Genomic DNA, 18,717 nt, shown 5'->3' with positions numbered 1-18,717 from the left:
TTTGAAGCTGATTCCAACAGATGAGTGACAGTTGCAACAGATAATTAACCTGTTGCAACAGGTTATTAATCTGTTGTAACCTATGTTGGAATCGTGTTCAGGTTCTGTTGCAACAGGTAACTAATCTGTTGCAATGTCAAATGTTGCAACAGATATCCCATCTGTTTAAACATAAATCCAACATATCAGGCTTTCTTTGAAACAGATGTCTCATCTGTCGCAATAAATGATTTATTTGTTTAAACAGATGGATTTTATGTTGGATTCATGATTGGGTTCTATCCATTGTTGGAAAATAACAACACAATAGTAGTTACCCAGATGGCAAATTCAACTAAAAATCATAATTTGACTTACCAACGTCTCCTATGAAGTAATGCCAAAGTGGAAAGTGATGTTAGAAATAAATTTGACCTAAGAAATTGGTGAAATAGCAACAGTAGCGGTAACAACAACAACAACAAATGGTCAACAAGAACAACATGAACATGATAATGAAGTAGAAGATGATGCTAATGAAGTAGAAGATGATGCTAATGAAGCAGAAGATGATGAATGAACTGCAGCAACAATGAACAACACAAATCGCTAAGAGAGAAAACAACAATGGGTGAGAAGAGAGAGAGAAAGACGCGTTTTTTTCCTCCGTTTTTCATTATATAGACTAATATTTGGATCAAAGTGTAAATTTAAAAACTTGTGGATTATTTTCAAACTTCCCCAACTTTCTTAATCCATAATAAAATAATTGTCACCTCCACTTAATAATTAACACTTGTATCACCTACACCTCATTCTAAAACTCTTATGTCACGTGTGACCCAAACCCCCGGTTAATTTCCCTAGTTTATGAATAATTTAGCCAAATCACATATGTTTCAGAGTTATAAAACTGTAAAAGTACAAGATCTAATTTGTGATAATTTTTTTTTTACCACCTAGTATTAAATAATAGTATATGTATTTTTCTTTGTTTACTTTTAAGTTTTGTTTTTTCTTAGTACAAAGATCCAATTTTTATACCTTTTTTTTTTTTTTTGGCAGTTGCCATAAAGAAACAATGGGAGGAACACACGTAATGAAGAGAATTCCACGCATTAAATTTCCTCGACGACACCCAAAACCTTCTTCTGGTATTCCCCTTTTATTTTTATTTTGTTTTCTCCTTTAGTGTATTCCTAATTTTCTTCTTAATCTATGTGTTTCTTGACTTGTTTGATGTTCTTTTAATTCTTTTTGTAATTAGGAGATATTGTGTTAGAAAATACATAATTTGTTGTAAAGATAAAGTATTTGAATGAAATTGAAAAGGGTCCAAATTGAGCTAAATGGACAAAGTTATTACTTGGTATCTGTGATAAGCTGGCGCGGATAGCACGGTTATAAAAAAGAAAAAATAATAATCCATACAGTTGATGCCAGCTAAATAGGTTCTGCATTACTGTAAGGGATCTTTTGTTACACGAATTAAATTATTCTTGAATTATAGTTCTGGACTAATCCAGGTGGGATAAAATTATTCCATGTTGGATGGGATAAGGTGGAATATACACGATTAAGTTTGTGATTAGATTTATACCGTGTTTTATTGATAGGAAGAATTTGCTTTGTCAACCAAACACAGTGTAAATCTTGGGTTATTCCACTTTATCATGGTATCAAATAACCCCTTTAGAGAACTACTAGTTTATTGTAAAGACAGTCTTGGAATGAAACGAAGGGGAGATTTGGAGTAACTGGTAAAGTTGTTGTCATGTGACTAGGAGGTCATGGATTCAAGCCTTTGGAACAGCCTCTGGCAGAAATGGAAGGCAAGGTTGCGTACGACACACCCTTGCTGTGGGGTCCTTCCCCGGACCCAGTGCATAGCGAGAGCTTTGCCCTTTTTAGAGTCTTGGAACGAAACGGGCTCAAATGGATATAAAAAATCCATATAGTAGCTGATAGCAGCTAGATAGATTCTGCTTTAGTGTTAGAGAACCACTGGTTTATTGTTAAAGACAATGTAAGGGGGGTGGGGGTGGGGGGGTGAAACGGGTTTAAATGGAGCAGGTAGATATAGAGGATTCACGTAGCCGATTTCAATTAGTTTGGGCCAAGTGATGGAGTTAAAGCTCTAACAAGGGGATTCAAAAGAATACAAGAAAAACACAATTGAGATTTGAACCTATGAGTTTGAGTAATTTTTGAAACCCCTTTACTGCTAACTAGAAGTTCCTCTTATGTGAAGGGGATTCAATTGTGTGTATGTATTCAATTCTTTAATTATTCAACCATGTGATTCAATTGAATACGCAGCGGATGATACGTACTTGGAAATAAACAAATCATAATAGTTTCTTCATGCCCACCACTCCTTTGGTTTGTCCGGAAATCATGATAGTCTGTTACAACAACAATAACAACATGCCCAATGTGATCCTACAAGTGGGGTTTGGGGAGGGTGGGGGTGTACGGTAACCTTACCCTACCTTGTGTAAGGTAGAGAGGTTGTTTATGATAGACCCTCGGCTCAAGGAAAGCCTTTTCAAAGACAGATTTGAAAATCATGATCTTTTCATAGAGATTATTGGAACGGAATTCCATTTTCTTGTCTTCCACTTTGGCCAATATGAGTTAACCTGGTAGTAGTATCTTCTTTTTGAAATAGAAAAGCTTTAAGACAGATTCAAACTCAGATTGTCAGACTCAACATGAACACCATCTCCGCTGAGCTGTGTTACTCAACTACCTGGTACTAGCATCTTAAACGGGGTATGCCTCATCTTAGTAGGAGCTCGCTTAGTGGCCACATCAGGTGTGCTTCCCCCCTATTTGAGGGATAGTGCTAACTGCTAATACCTTAATGTTGTTTTTTAATCTTACTGAAGTGTTATGTGCCCATCGATTTGTCTTTAGAAGCCATTGACAAGGCGGTATTATGTGGGGAGAGGGGCATGGTCCAAATCTTCCTATATCTGCTTTTACTATATTTGCTCGTTATGGCAAATGCCTGCATGTAGAAAAGCTTGAAATTGTATGGTTCAGAATGGTCAAAAGTTTTGAATTGTTGTGTTTGCTTAGTGTTATATTGAACTATTATGAGAAGATATCTTTAGCTCTATTCAAAAATATTATGCTGCTTTTTGAAAATCTCGTTTAAATAGTTGTTCATCATCCGTATCTGCTTCACTAAGTTTTCTTGACTTCATGCAATTAGTTGAGATATCAAATATCAGTGGCTGAAGTAGCTTCTAATCTCTGAACCTTCTTGATGCAGCCAGTTGATGTCTTACTATTCCAACTCCTTTATTTCCCGCTGGCTTATTCCAACCCTTCTGGGTGTGTGACACTGAGGAGTTGGAGCGAGTTCTGATAGAGGATCTTTTTTGTTTGGCATGGAGTCTGACATGCAATTCTATGATTTACTACTTGCCTTTAGCTTTTAGCGTGATTGCCCGCTTGCAGATTTTCCATATTCTTTAGTCAGAAGTTTCTTGTTTTGCAGGTTCCACACAACAGAACTCACAACATATGAAAACTTCTTCAACTGATGATGTTCCTCGAACATTCTTCTCAAGATCCCCATCTAGCACGGCTGTTGCAGGGAAGGCTTCTGACCAACCTAAAAGAACACCGGTGTCTCAGGAGGAAATTGAGGCCATATGGTATGAATAAACTGCTCCCATTGTATTTTGTTCCATTTTATGTACGCTATTTCCGTATTAGGACATTCTGAAAAGTATGACACCTTTCAGTATTTGGGAATAATTCCTTAATACATACTTGTATTCTTGTATTTCTATCAAGTCTCAGGATTGTTTAACATCACAAGTTCCGAAAGTTTAGGAAACAAAATAATCTCAAGTTTACGACAAATCCAGTCCTATGACTGTTCTCCACTAATCTTCTTTTTTTCTTATACTCCTGCCAAGTCAAACTACGCCATGTAAATTGAAATGGAGGGAGTATTAACTAGGCTGTACTTCACACAGAAAAAGAAATGGCTTCTCATTTACTTGGGAAATGCTTAGTGAATATAGGAACCTCTGATAAGACAATCTAGTTATAAGTCATTAAGGCTGTTATTTTCTTCAGTACTATGATAAGAGAACTCAAATATTACAAGTTCTATTTTTAAAATTTTGTTATACATTGTGAGAAAATGGATAATCACCAATGTATTCCTTGTTTTATTTTAAGGAATGCGCTATATATTTCTTTAGATAGTATCAGTTATTAGAAATGTTTTTATGGAATTCAGAAAAGATTTTAATCATCCTAACATATTCTTTTTATAGTTTATTTTCAATGGAACCTCTTCCTTTACATTTGTTAACTTTACTTTGCATTTCTTATATTTCTTGCTTCAGATTTGTTTTACCATTCAGGTGTGGTTTCCATTGGACTGGAAACCTATCGTAAAACATTTTTGAGACTTCTATTAGTTAGTATAGATATAGATAAGAGCTACTGAAATTTGAGGTATTCATCTAAAAGTTCTTTGTTTTTCTTGAAAGATCTTGCGTGCGGGCAACACAATCTTTCTCTCTTGCTATCTATTTTCTTAGTCTATTTGAGAGAATGTCAATACAAAAACAAATGCGTAATTGGGAATACGTCCATGCCCTTTTGTGTTAATATGTGATCTTCATTTCCATCGCTTCACATGCTGCATGAAAGATGCAAACACAAGCATATAGATCTTGACCTGGGAACATGAAGATTCATGATATCATATTTGATAAGTTCAAAACAAATAATTTTGTTCAACAGATAATTCTATGCAAACTCCCAACGACTGCCCTTAAAACCTTTTTTTCCACTTGCACAGTTGGTTGGCTGCAACTAATTTTGAGGCAAAGATGTGCTGACAGAGGACATAGTTTTCAACGTCTGGCTTACATTTGGGTGATTTCTTTTGCATGTATGGTGTATAACTGTCGCAGTTTTCTGGAATTATAAGTGTATTCTGCAAATGTTGTCTTTGATTAATGATCATTAAACATGGGAGGTTAATGTGATTGGCTTTGCTACCCCATTCCATTTTTAAGCATTATTGAACCCTTTGATAAAGAATGTAAACATTTGCACACTATTAGGCATGATATAATTCTGGTCTATCAGCTTGGATATTTGTCAAGACCTTGCAGTTTGCACCAATTGTATACTCTCTCTCAGGCTAGCTAGCATTATTGAACTTGTCTACATCGATATCTACCTGTTGCCAAATTGGAGTCTAACAATCCACCATGTTTGGCATCAGAGTTCTTCATGCTTGTGGAAAGTAAGAATTGTTTGATCACACCTTGTTTTGTCCATTTTAGGTAGTGTAAGTTGTTACTTCTTCTCTCTTTGGTTGATCCGTGCTGTTATTTCAAACCCTATTAGTGGAATCCAAATGATTTATGGATTAATCAGAAGATCTTTTCAATTTGCTAGGAGCCATTACTTGAATAAAACTAGATGTTGTGGAATCATATTTGAATATAACACTTTGTATGCGAGTTGGAAACTCAGTAGATAATGAGCCTGCCCATCTACCCCGAATCTGAATTACCTAATACTTACTCTTTTCGTTGTTTCCGTTAAGAGTTCTTTCGAAATATCATTGCTAAGAGTTGAACTTCATATTTGGAACAAACTCTTCCTGCACAAAAGCATTCTGCATTTCTTATTCTGCCATTGCCATTACAAAATTGACATCTTGTATGTACAACAACCCAAAAGACAAAAGGACACACAATCTACTCAATAAAAGTGAAGCAAATTCAAGCTTCAAAGCTTATTTTTCTACCAAGTTTTCGAGTATCACAGACCTAGGACTCACCATTGGTGGTCCTTTCTCTCTTCGTTCGAGTTCTTCAAGCCTGAAAGAAATCAACCTATCCCAATTCCCACCTTCAAAAAGCACAGCAGCTTTGCCATCAGTAATCCTCTGCACAATCCCACAATACATATAATATGGATTATTAGGATTCTTGACAATAGCAATCATTCCAGGTAACAAAAGTGGCAATTCAGGTGGCTTTGGTTTCTTCACAAGACTCTGATTAAAACCTGAAACCATACTTGATTCTGTCTTCTTGGGTGGTGGATTCTCCTCTATGAATTTCTGTAGACCTTTTTCACCTCCCGGAAATCCGCCCGTAAACCCCATCATTTCTTTCTCAAATCCATCTTCTGGTAACCCCATAGTCCCCTTGTTTTCTTGATTATCATCACTATCTGCGGCTGCTGCTGCTGATGATGATAGTGGTGGTGGTGCTTTTTGTTCTTCGGAAACCGACTTCTTCAGCTCTTTCTCTATACCCTCTTCTCCATTACACAGACCTCTACCTCCAAGAATCTCATAAAGATTGAATTTTGCTGTTGTAGTAGTAACTGAGGTTGATGATGGCTTGAGTGTTGATTTGGTATGAACACTACTAATGTTCATAGATTGACCAAGAAAAGATGATTTTTTAAGAGGTGGGGTTTGAATTTGAAGGCTAGAGAGCTGAAAGGAAGAAGAAGAAGAAGCCATGTTTTTTTTTTTTGATATTTTTCAAGAATTTGGATTTGTTAAAAGATGTAAGAAGAGATGAGAAGTGTTTTGTAGAATTGTCCTTTTGAATTCTGACCACTAATCTGTTTGTGTTTGATATCTTCAAATTGACAAATGGCACTCAAGTTTGGTGTTGCAGTTTGAAGTAGCACATTATCTTTTTGCTCTCTTTCTTTTGTCTTATCTTTCTTGGAAAAAGATTTACTTGCACTAATGTTTGCATTGTACATGTAAAAGAATCAGGATCACACGTGAGGAATCGTGTTAAATAATTATAAGTGTGTGTTTCAATAGACTTTGAGCCGAAGGTTTATCGGAAATATCCTATTTATCTTTATAAGGTAGGAGTAAGGCTAACGTACATATCATCCTCTTCAGATTCCGATTGAGGGATTATACCAATTATGTTATTGTTTTTTGTGTTAGCTTTAATAGTTTGAGCTTTTAAAAAAAGATGATCAATCCTTGGAAACAACCTCTGGCAGAAATACAAGGTAAGACTGTGTACGTACGATACACCTTTGTGGTGGGGTTTTTCCCCGACACCCTTTAAGTTTAGGGCGGTGTATTGATAAATAAATGAACTTTAGGCCTAAATCAATCCTATTGATAAATAAATGAACTTTAGGCCTAAATCAATCCTAAAAGTTAGCCATGAGGAGGAGGATTAGAGATCAATTGTCTATTTGTTTTCCAGCTAGCTATGAGGAGGAGGATTAGATATCAATCGTCTATTCGTTTTTCAATGAGGGACCCTTAACACTCAGCATGGACAGTATAATATGGGGGCTCAACATCTAGCTCGTGAGGAGAGAATTGTCCAAATCAATATAAGAAGATCAATTACTCATCGCTTTTTCAATGTGGACTCTTAACTACATAATCTTATTTTTATTTTCTCAATGTAAAAAGATTGTTACATCCTTCAAAGCAATTACTGTTATTAATTATTAGCTCGTTCAAATTATAACATGTGTTTTTTTGGTAATACTGCAATATTAATTTTCGTGAATGGATATATTTAGTTCTATTAATCATATCAAGGGTATCTTTAGCAAAGAATGTACTAAAATCTTTCATAAAATGAAAGAAATCTAGAAAGCCAAAAGTTATTTTTTGCTAATTACTTTACGTTTTATCAGTTAATTTGGTTCAAGATATAACTATGAAATAATCAACAACAATCTACAAAATCGACTATAGATTCATGTGAATTTAATTATTAATACAAAATATTAATTTGAGAGTGCTGTAGAAATTTTTACACTTCAAATCTTACATTTGCTTACCGAACCCTTGGAGGATATCGAAAATAGAGATTAAGCCCGATAGGGATAGTTAATGTCCGAAAATCTCGATCAATCTATTACAAAATATATGGATTGTTCATTTAATTTTTAATTATTTCGATAATCTCAATTTGATATTTTTTTCTTTATATAAAGCATGTCAAATAATAAAAAAAATTAGCATTGTTTATTCGGAAAAAAAATAAGTTATGACTCATTCAGATCTGGCGAAGTTTGCAATTGTGAATCGGAGGCTCATGTCAGTAATAGGAGGTACGAACTTGATAAAATGTTTCAACACCGTTTCTCATTTTTATTCATTTTTCAAACTTGAAACACCACGTATAATTATCTATGATTGCTTCCACTTAATGCATAAAAATGAAGAAAAAAACAAGATTTAATGAGTTTTATAAGGCCGATCACTATATAAATCCCTAATAAAAAAGAAAAAAAATCTAGTGAATTTGATATCAACTGAATTTACGAATAAGGTTAGGTTTAAACTCTTAAAGAATCAGTCGAACATGACTTTGCTTCAGATGCCTAACCGAACTCAACTTTAGAACTAGGGTTTGTAATCGGACGAGTTTAGTCAAATTTGAACAGATTAAAATAGATCAAAACTACTAAATTCGACCCAAATTTATTTGAGTTAAAACAAATTAATCAAAACGGATCGAGTCGGGTAATAAATCATAACCCAATTCGTTCAATTTTAAAACTTTAGAACTAGGGTTTGCAATCGGGCAAGTTCAATCAAATTCGAACAGATTAAAATAAATCAAGACTAAATTCGACCCAAATTCATTTTTGTCAAAATGAATTTAGTCAAAATGAGTCCACGTCGGGTAATGGATCATAACCTAACCCGTTCAATTTTAAAAATTATTTTATTTAGGGTAGGAGGTAAAAATATAATTGGAAGAATTTTACTTTATTAATTAATTTTTAGTATTAATTAAGAAAATACCACTTTTACTACTCAGAGAAGTTGTACGGCAGTAGGTGTCAGCCCTAACTTGACTGTAAATACAAAATATAATCAAGGGTATTTCCGTCAAAAATTATTCCATTATCTGCCATACCCCAAATTCGAATCCACATTTCAACAAATCCCATCGCCGATCTTTTCTCCCTCACAAGTTTCTCTCTAGATTCTGCATTTTCTACGTATATATATACGTATACTGTACACTGTTGTAATTTATATCAATCGATTTCAACCGTCAAAGTTTCTAGAAGTTTCTTAGGTTTCCGGCGAGCTTACGGGCAGATTCGAATTGGTTTTGTATGGGCGGTGTTTGATTGAAATGGAATCTGTGTAGTTTTTTTGTTTATGTTGTTGGTGTTGTGGAACTGTGCGAGGGAGTTAGGGTTTCTGGAAGTTTCCGGCGGGTGTACCAGTGCAGTTTGTTAGATTCGAGTCGATTATATAGCGGCGGCGTGTGATTGAAATGGAATTTGTGTGTTTTTTGTTGCAACAACAAGGGAATTAGGGTTTTGGAGGTCTCAAGCGAGTATACAGGGAGATTTGAATTGATTTTATACAGACGGAGATTGATTGTGATGGAATTTGTGAAAGATTAGGGCTTGTGAAAGTTTGTCATTTTACTGGATTGTCAGATTTCGATTGGCTATACTTACAGTAGCGGAGGAGTGATTGTGATTGAATTTGTACGAGTGTTGTTGTTGTTGTTGCTGTGGTGGAAAGTGTAGAGAGTTAGGGTTTCAGAGGGTAAGGGATTAGAAAAAGAGGTTTAGATTTTGGAATATTTACAGATATGCCTAGAAGTTCAAAGCATAAATCGCATAAGCAGAGTAAGCATAGTCCGAAGGAGGGAAGGGATTACTCGTATTCGGATTCGGATTCGGAAGTGAAAATGAAGGAGAAGGAGAAGGAGAAGGAGAAGGAGGAGGAGAGGGAGAAGGAGAGAGAGAGGAGTAGTAAGGAGGATAGTTTGGCTAGGGTTACTAAGGATTTGATTCATTCAGGTTCTGGTGAGAAGAGGAAGCATTCTTCTCAATCTAAGGAAGGTAAAGAAGGGAAAGATATAACTGGCTATGGAAATGGTGATGCTTCGGAGGATTATGTTTCTTCTAAGAGGCGGAAGGAGAAGGCGGAGGCGGGTAGTGGGGGCGCTGATCGATGGAATGGTGCTGCTGATAGTGCAATGAAGGGAGAAAGTTTGAAAATTGATGGAGATAAGGGCTCTAAAGGGAAGGAAACTAAGAGTTCGAGTGATTCCAAGAGTAAAAACAGTAAGAAAGAAGGCAGTCTTGGCTCGTTGGTGGAAAAAGAAGAGAGTAAGAGTGGGAGAGTGGAGTCGAAGAGGAAATCTGAAAAGGATTATGCTCGTAAAGAAGGCAAGGATTCCAAGGAGGTGAAGGAAAAAGAGAGAGGGTCAGATAGGGAAAAGAAGAGCTATGAGAGCAAGCGCGATGAAGTTGACATTGTGAAGAAACAGGGGTCTCAATCTGGTGATGTTAGTGAAGAAAAACAGAACAAAAAAGGTAGAGAAATTGCTGGTAAGGTAACTTATTTGAGTAGTAATTGTTAGTGGATGTTTCCTTTGGTTATAGGAAGACTTGATCTTGCCCACCCCGTTTTTGCTTGGTTTTAGTGTTTACTGAGTTGTTGTTACTAGCAATATCCCCAACATAATTTCACGCGAAAACCATAACTGATATCATAAAAATGTTCAAGTACCAACATTTCCGAGATTAAAAATGGACAAAATATTCTGATCCAATATGACTCCAGAAAGTGGATTCTATAACCTTTATTTGTTCAGGCATCTAGTTGTTGTAGCATAGACAATTTGCACACATGTTGAATTCTTTTTTATTTTGGTGGGGAAGCTCTCTCTATGTTTGGTGTAAGATATTTGGATCCCTTTGTGAATTTTGCTCAAAATTTAGATGATTCTTTTCCGTGCTAATTGAGCAGGGGACACTTTTGGGAGACTGTTTAACTTATAAACTAGGAGCCCTCAATGGCAATCAGGCCAAAAGAAAAAGGATCCCTCGCTCACTCTTGTTAGTTTGGTAGATGTGTAGGACATGATCTAAGGAATGGAGATTGTCGATATCATATTCTGACATGAGTGATCTTGTTTCCGATGGTGTATTGCAAGAGAAACCTCTGTTGTTACGTTCGTATTGCATTCATTTGCTCTTAACTTTCTTAAGAAGCTGTGTATATTTTGGTGTCTGTTTGTGGCATTTCCCCTATGCATCCATGTATTGAAGATTGTATATTTTGTAACTTGACGTGAGAAAGAGGGCGAAGATGGGTTATCTTACTCTCCTCTCTGAATGGTGGGTTTTGGCTTTGCTTTGAAGTGTGAATCTTGCAAACCATTGGAATTGCTGTGCATGAACATTTTATTGCATCACTACTCCTTTTTTCTTCCAAGTGTGCAAGTTTTCCTTGGATATACTAAGTCGAGCTGTGGAAATGACATGGTGAAGAAGGATTATTTGTTGGATCTTATACGTCTATGTACTGTGGGAGACCTGTTAAGATTGGTCTTAGAGGTTATCCTGTAAATATAATTTGGTATCAAAATACTTTTTGGTGTCATTATTTCTATTGCTTCATTGCTCTAATCATGCTATGTTGGTTTATGTGCTCCCCTTTCCTAAAAGGGGAAATTACTGCATTTTAACCTTTTATCTTGTGACTTCTTTTTATTTTTGTAGAGTGCTCTATCCAAAATGAAGTGCCAAACCTTGACGTGGACAAGGAAGCCGAGAGAAGGGCACGGAAGAGAAGAGAAGTCTCTGGTGATCGAGGTAAATTTGAAGATGATATAAATGAGAGCGATGACAGACGGTTATCTTCGAGGGCTGAACGTACTAGAGATGAAAAACGACTTGAAAAATATAAAGAGTACAAGGAAGATGGTGATAAAGAGGACAGGCACAAGGATGATAGATACCGCGAGGATGTTGATAAGGACAGAAAACGGCGTGATGATAAATATCGGGAAGATAGTGATAGAAATAGAGATAATAGACGTAGAGATGACAAGTACCTGGAAGATGTTGATAGAGATAGCAGACGCCGGGATGACAAATATCGTGATGATGGTGACAGGGATAATAGGCGCAAGGATGATAGGTATCGAGAAGATGACATTGAAAGAGATAGTCGCCGTAGGGATGACAAATATCGTGAAGATGTTGAAAATGATAACAGGCACAGGGATGATAAGTATCGAGAGTACGGGGAGAAAGATGGCCGTCATGATGAAGACAGGTATCATGAAGATGGTGAAAGAGATGATAGGCAGAGGGACATCAAATACAGAGAAGACAGTGAAAGAGATAAAAGGCGCAAGGATGAGAAGCACCGAGATGATTTTGAAAGACATGGAAGATGCAAGGATGGTGTTGAAGCAGATGAAAGTGACAAAAAGAGGAGACTCAATGATGCCAAGTATGGTGATGAACGTGCTCCGAGAGACCATTCAGGTGACCGGTCTGATGCAAAGCGTTCTAGGGATGAAGGTCATGTTTCTGATTTGTATTTGAGGAAGTCAGGTATGCATGAAGGTAACCCCAGTTATGATCGTACAAGGTATAAAGATGAGCCAGGAAGAAGGAGAACGCTTGATAAAGAGGACCTTGGGGATATTAGATCTCGGAGCAGTAAAGATCAGCGATCTGATTCAGAGAAGAGAGTCATTAGCAGTGCTAGGGCAGAGTCTATCACTGACCGTGGAAGGTCTACCTCGAGGAATGCTGATGTAGAAATTACTCCAAAAAAGAGCAGGTGGAAGACTTCACCTAATGCTGGACCTCATACTACAAGGGATAATTACAGGCAAGTAGTTTCCAGTTTTCTTCTGCAGGCTGTTTCTTGTATGTCATAATGTAGGTGTGATTGAGCAAGAAGTGAAATAATCTATTAGTTTACTTGAAGATCTTGATTCATTGAATAATCGTGCTCTAAACTTCTTATTGATGCGTGCTTGTAGCCTTGTAGGGTTTGAACCTCTTTTGCCTCAATGTTAGCGTGCTTTTCTTTTTAGTTAGTAGATGAGATGTAGGTGATTCAGTAGCTACTACAATCCTTGGTATCGGCTCATTGTTATCCAACACTTCCTCTTGAGTGTTGTAGCAGGTTGCATTGTAGATTAGTCCAGGTGCGTTAGTTTTCCCGGAAACCACTTCAACTGTGCAAAGATGTTGTGATGTAGGGTTTGTGGGGTTTTACCAAATAAAATTTAGCTGGCTTATGGAATGATGAGGATGTCTGATTGGCCTCTTTAGACTGCATCAGTTCCAAATATGAGAACTAGAAACTTATTTTTCTGAACATTCCTCACAACTTGATGTTCAGGAAAATAAGTTTCTAGTTCTCATATTTGGAACTGATGCAGTCTAAAGAGGCCAATCAGACATCCTCATCATTCCATAAACCAGATAAATTTTATTTGGTAAAACCCTACATCACAACATCTTTGCACAGTTGAAGTGGTTTCCGGGAAAACTAACGCACCTGGACTAATCTACAATGCAACCTGCTACAACACTCAAGAGGAAGTGTTGATAACAATGAGCCGATACCAAGGATTGTAGTAGATGAATTTATTCGTTATACGCGATCTGCTTAGTTTCAGTGGATTGGAAAAGCCAGGCATGTTTTGGTTTATGATAGGTGCTATCCGGAATAGGTTAATTAGATTTGATTATGAAATAGAGACCTTGTGGATTTTTTGTAATTTGTAGAATAACACACATTTATAAATGATGATGTATCTTGGCTTTACTATAACTTTAGAATTATTCCCTCTGGCTATTGTGATTAATGGGCTGTAATGTAGTTCAGAGATAGGCTTGTTGCTGACTGAAAAATGAATGCCTGCAGTGAGTAGTGAATTTCAATCTTTTCCTTTTGCATTTCAGAAGTTCTTTTCCCTGTAAAGTTTGAAGGTATATTGTTGTGAAATAGGTCAAGGTAGATGCTGCCACTACTGTTGATCAATAGTGGTAGTCTTTGTACTAACATTTGGCATCAAACCATTTTATGTATACTAGTAATTTATCAGTTAGTTGGAATAAAAATTACTCTCTTTGATTTCTGCTCTTTTGGCTTGGAATTATTGCTCCTGTATAGATTCTTAATCATAAGTGATATTTCATGTCTTTCTCATGTTCTGTTTTAGCAACATTTGGATGCTATTCGAGGTTTGAACCTTTTGTGCTATATTTCACAAATTGCTCTAGAGGTGCTATGTCTTGCTTATGGCATTAGTGCCCATTATCAAATGAATTTTATTACAACAACAACAGACCTAGTAAAATTCATTTTGATAACGGTCACTAATAGCACAAGCAAGACACAACACCTCTAGAGCAGTTTGTGAAATATAGCACAAAAAGTTTGAACCTCAAATAGCATCCAAATGTTGCTAAAACAGAACATGAGCAATGTCACTTATAATTAAGAATCTATACAGAAGAGCAATAATTCCAAGCCAAAAGAGCGGAAACCAAACAGAGTAATTTTTATTCCAACTAACTGATAAATTACTAGATCTTGTGTGACACATCAGAGGATTTAAAAAATTTGCTCGATAATACCTTCTTGATCGCAAGCGAGAGATCTAGTTTTGTCTTATTGGACTTCGGATTCTGCTTAACTGGTGCTGCCTAATGTTGATTAATCTCCTGTACCAGCATTTTTGCTTGATCAGTTTTAGCAAAATCTAACAATGACATGTGCTGTCCTTCTGTGCCTACCAGGCTGTCAAAACAGGAAGAGTCTAAGTACAGGGATTATCCTTATGATGAAAGGGTTCGACATGGTGGAACCTCTCGAGATTATGCTGGTTCTGGTGCATCAATTGAGAGAATTTCTTCGTCTCGATCAACGGATAAAATAATGCAGAAGGAGGACATCTTTCTTGGAGAGTTCTCAGCTGAACGACGGCTTAAATCAGATGTACGCAGTTCTCCCCTGCAGTTGGTGGATAGATCTCCTTCTTCAGCGAGCAATGAGCGAAGACACTTGACTAGATCTGAGGTTCGCCGGAGTCTTGATGTTGAGGATTCAGCTCAGAGAAGTGGTGGCTCCAGGGAAGTAAAGGAAGGTAGAGGAAACCGTGACTTTGCTGGCGATGCATTTGCAGGTGACGAGCCATCTCAAATGGATGGAGATAATGTGTCTGTTTCTTCTCCTTTTATCAGAGGGATTCACTTGTCTGGCAGTTTGAAATCTGCTTTACCTCCCCCTCCCCCATTTAGGTCTGGGGTTGACAGCCCATCAATGTTTGGCTCTTTGGAGGATGACAGTAGAGGGAAGTCGACCAACCGTCACAGAAGAATTAATGATCCTACTATTGGAAGAATGCAAGGAAATGCTTGGAAGGGAGTTCCAAATTGGCCGTCGCCTCTAGCAAATGGTTTCATGCCTTTCCAACATGGTCCACCTCCTGTTGGTTTTCATCCTGCAATGCAGCAGTTTCCTGGACCGCCAATATTCGGTGTTAGGCCTTCAATGGACTTGAGTCACCCTGGGGTTCCTTACCATATGCCAGATGCAGATCGCTTTTCTGGCCATGGGCGTCCGATGGGTTGGCGAACTCCACTAGATGATTCATGCGGTCCTCCATTGCATGGGTGGGATGCTAACAATTTTGGTGAAGAAGCTCACCTTTATGGAAGGCCAGACTGGGACCAGGCTAGGACTTTGTCGAACAATAGTCGGAGTTGGGAGACAATTGGCGATGTATGGAAAGGGTCAATAAGGGGCACCAGTGTGGAGTTGCCATCTGGTTCACAGAAGGAGGTCTGTTCTATTCAGGGCCCAGATAATTTTTTTGCTGCTCAGTCGGCTCAGCAAGCTCAGAGTGAGCAAAAGCAGTCAGATCAAGGCGCTGAAAGCAATGATATCAGTCAGTCCAGCAGTGTTCCTGGAAGGAGCACTCTAGAAGATTTGAAAATTAATCATGAAGAGCAACCAATTGAGGCGAAGTCATCTAGGAAAGAAGAAACTCCTTTTTGTGCTATTTACCTCAGAAAGCTTCATATATCTCCAGATCTTACGGAGCCCGAGTTGTTTGATCAATGTACAAAGTTAATGGGTGTTGAGCAGGATTTGGCATCTGATGTAAATAGTTCTAAGATCTTATTCTTGGAGGTAAAGCGGGTAACTGATTTGTTTGTTTTTTATTACTTTCTTCATCGGATTTTAACGTTCATTCTTCCTCAAGCAGGGTACTGCGGAATCTAATGTAACGCTGCCCAGCAAATTTTCAAGTGCGGCTGATTCTGTTTTTCAGGTGTGTGCTTTGAGCAAGATGCATATGCATTTGAGTTGGGAAGTGAAATATCATTGTCTACTATATTTTTTCGTGATAATTTTGTCAGCTGTTGCTAAGCTTCTTATGCATCTGTTACCTATGGTTAGTGTCTTGAGTGATCATGAAATGCATTTTTGTTGGGGTACTTGCAGTAATGTCTTGTTTCACCTTTGTTTTAGGAGAATAGTAATGGGAACAACAATCATTATTTGGTTTTGGTCTCAGTTTCATTGATGTGCATAAAATATCTGCTCTTTAAGGGTGGTCCCCCCAACCTCCCCCCACCCCCACCCCCAAAGGGAGAAAGTGGGGGGTAGAAGTTGTGTTTAATTTTCATTTGTGAGATGAGAAGGGTTACTTGCCCAATCTAGTTGCTCAATTTTCAAGTGAATCAGTTTGTCCTTCTGAACATAATAATCCATGCTTTCTAATTTTTTTTTTTACCCCGTGTGACCCTGTTGCAGAAAGCCTTTGCCCTTTACAAGAAGGGGAGAGAAGAAAATAAATTTGCATATGGTCCGAATTTTTCATTTTCTGGTCAGCTAGGCGAGTCCTATTCAGCACCTAAATTAGAGAATCCAAGTTCAGTATCTGCTAAAGTTGAGGAGTCCCCTCTAGTGGATGATGGGCTAGCAAAAGATGTTGATGAAGGGGTTGATCTCCCTGTTAGTTCTAAGGAAATTGTAGGGCATCCACAAACGCCAATGGATTTGAATCCAACTGAGACGTCAGATCTCCCTATTTCCATGGATGAAGGAGCTGTTGGCATGGAAGCCGCCGGTGCAGTTGTGGATGTCACTCAGGAAAGTAAAATTGCGTTGAAATCCTTATCTCTGGAAGAGGTGGGCCAATCCTATGCTCCCCTTGCACCTCTTGTGTCGAAAGATTTGATTCAGACTGGCATTTCAATTCTTAACGATGTCAAAGAGGAGGAGATGTCTGTTGATGCTAAATGTGGTCCTGTGCCACACCCTGATGTGTCTTCTGAGGTATTTGAGGCAGTGATGCCAGAGTCAATTGAGTCTGAGTCAGTAAATTTAAGTCGGATACATCATCATTCTCCTGAAAGTACACATTGAAACAATTTATTTTTCTGAGTTTTTGATGCCGCTTATAATAGTCTGTTTTGTCTGCTTGCTGCTCTTTAGCTAATCAATAAAACTTTTTTCTTTTATGCTGTTGCTCTTTTTCGTTCTTGTTTTTCTGCTCCCAGAAAGCAAACCACAATCCCTTACTCGTATTTTATTTGGAATGTTGGTATATGCTCTAGTGCATTTAGGTCGAGCAAGGATTCGGACGCCTATCTCACCATGCTCTTGGCTTATTTCTGGTATGGACGTCCGTCTTTTTCATCTCATCCAATTTTTTCTACCTCACTTGTGTTTTTTCCTTACCTTTTCTCTTTCTCAACATACTTAATTTCTCAAGTAAATTTATGTGCTATTTTATTTTTTCTTTTTGCCTTATTTCAAATCTCTCTGGTAGAAAATACATAAAATTGAAAATAAGTTTTTAAATGGCGACCAATTATTTATTAATTGGATCTTTTTTGTGATTTAAGGGTGTGTTTATGGAGTAAAATAAAAATGCTTTTGTCAATTTTCCTTGTTTGATTGGTCAATTTTTTTTGGAAAATATTTTCTTTAGGAGAAAAATTGTTTGTTTATGGAGTAAAATAAAATTGTTTTGTCAATTTTCCCTTGTTTGGTTGGTCAATTTTTTTTTGGAAAATATCTTCTTTAGGGAAAATAGTTTCTTTAAAATGAAAAAATTGTTTGTGTATGCAGTACAGTAAAATGTTTTGTCAATTGGTCAATTTTTTTGGAAAATATTTTCTTTAGGGAAAAAAGTTTCTTTAAAATGAAGAAAATTTGTTTGTTTTCATGTCTGTTCACCTTCCAGTGCATGAAATAAGTAAGGAATCTACTTTATTCTTTGATAAAGATTTTTTTTTTTTTTTTTTTTTTGGTACTAAAAACACCCTAAATGTGCGTTTTTCCTTGGTAGTCGGGTATTTTTTGTAAATTTTTTTAATTCTGGGGACCTTATGTGTTGCATAATAATTCTGAGTTATTCAATCGTTAATCTTCTATTTTGATTATTACGATATTTTTTAAATTATTCTGTCTTTAATCTTCTAATTGGTTATTAGAGTACTATCTTTTCTAAATTATTCTATCGTTAGTCTTCTATTTGGTTATTTCTATCTTTTCTTAAATTATTTAGAAGGTCATAATTTTCTTACTTTATTGACAATTTCTCTTTCATAAATTTGTTTCCAACTACCCCAATATAAAATCATAGTCAACAGTAGCAACAACAGCATACATCGTGTAATTTCACAAATAATGTTTGGGAGGATAATGTGTATGTAAACTTATTCCCTTTTTGAAAAGGTACAGCGGTTGTTTTCGGTAGCCCCTTTGGCTCAAGCAGGGAAGACTTCATACCGAGAGCAACGGAGAAGAGAACAATAACAACATACATGATGTGATAACTTAAAGGAGACAATAAATCGAAGAATCAAACAACCCGAACTAGGCAATGCTTGATCAATTGCTAACCTTCTAACCTAATTCTTAACCTC

The 18,717-nt window shown here is 37.0% G+C and overlaps 3 protein-coding genes across 6 annotated transcripts; 2 read left to right on the top strand and 1 right to left on the bottom strand.

Moving 5' to 3' along the window:
- The first annotated feature begins 780 nt into the window (after window positions 1–780).
- Window positions 781–5,124, top strand: LOC107855309. 3 transcript variants are annotated; one of them, XM_016700305.2, is made up of 4 exons: window positions 781–900; window positions 1,045–1,133; window positions 3,488–3,647; window positions 4,814–5,124. In XM_016700305.2, the coding sequence occupies exons 2-4, from the start codon at window positions 1,061–1,063 to the stop codon at window positions 4,851–4,853; spliced, it is 273 nt and encodes a 90-aa protein (XP_016555791.2). In that variant the 5' UTR covers window positions 781–900; window positions 1,045–1,060; the 3' UTR covers window positions 4,854–5,124. The 3 variants fall into 3 exon arrangements, with proteins under 3 accessions (XP_016555791.2, XP_047269996.1, XP_016555793.2); XM_016700307.2 differs by lacking the exon at window positions 781–900 and adding an exon at window positions 3,260–3,321 and having other exon boundaries at window positions 1,019–1,133; XM_047414040.1 differs by lacking the exon at window positions 781–900 and having other exon boundaries at window positions 998–1,133.
- A 502-nt stretch (window positions 5,125–5,626) lies between these two features.
- LOC107855308 (NAD(P)H-quinone oxidoreductase subunit S, chloroplastic) lies at window positions 5,627–7,000 on the bottom strand. The gene has a single exon (XM_016700303.2). It carries the CDS (start codon window positions 6,503–6,505, stop codon window positions 5,765–5,767), a length of 741 nt encoding a protein of 246 aa, XP_016555789.2. The 5' UTR covers window positions 6,506–7,000; the 3' UTR covers window positions 5,627–5,764.
- A 1,809-nt stretch (window positions 7,001–8,809) lies between these two features.
- On the top strand, window positions 8,810–17,304 carry LOC107855293 (trichohyalin). 2 transcript variants are annotated; one of them, XM_016700285.2, is made up of 5 exons: window positions 8,810–10,329; window positions 11,521–12,646; window positions 14,572–15,967; window positions 16,044–16,109; window positions 16,595–17,304. In XM_016700285.2, exons 1-5 carry the CDS (start codon window positions 9,600–9,602, stop codon window positions 17,207–17,209), a joined length of 3,933 nt encoding a protein of 1,310 aa, XP_016555771.2. In that variant the 5' UTR covers window positions 8,810–9,599; the 3' UTR covers window positions 17,210–17,304. The 2 variants fall into 2 exon arrangements, with proteins under 2 accessions (XP_016555771.2, XP_016555770.2); XM_016700284.2 differs by having other exon boundaries at window positions 8,810–10,344.
- The last annotated feature ends 1,413 nt before the right edge of the window (window positions 17,305–18,717 follow it).

Source organism: Capsicum annuum, chromosome 1 (genome assembly GCF_002878395.1).
Source record: "Capsicum annuum cultivar UCD-10X-F1 chromosome 1, UCD10Xv1.1, whole genome shotgun sequence".
NCBI lineage: Eukaryota > Viridiplantae > Streptophyta > Magnoliopsida > Solanales > Solanaceae > Capsicum > Capsicum annuum.
This window is presented reverse-complemented; position numbering and strand designations above follow the sequence as displayed.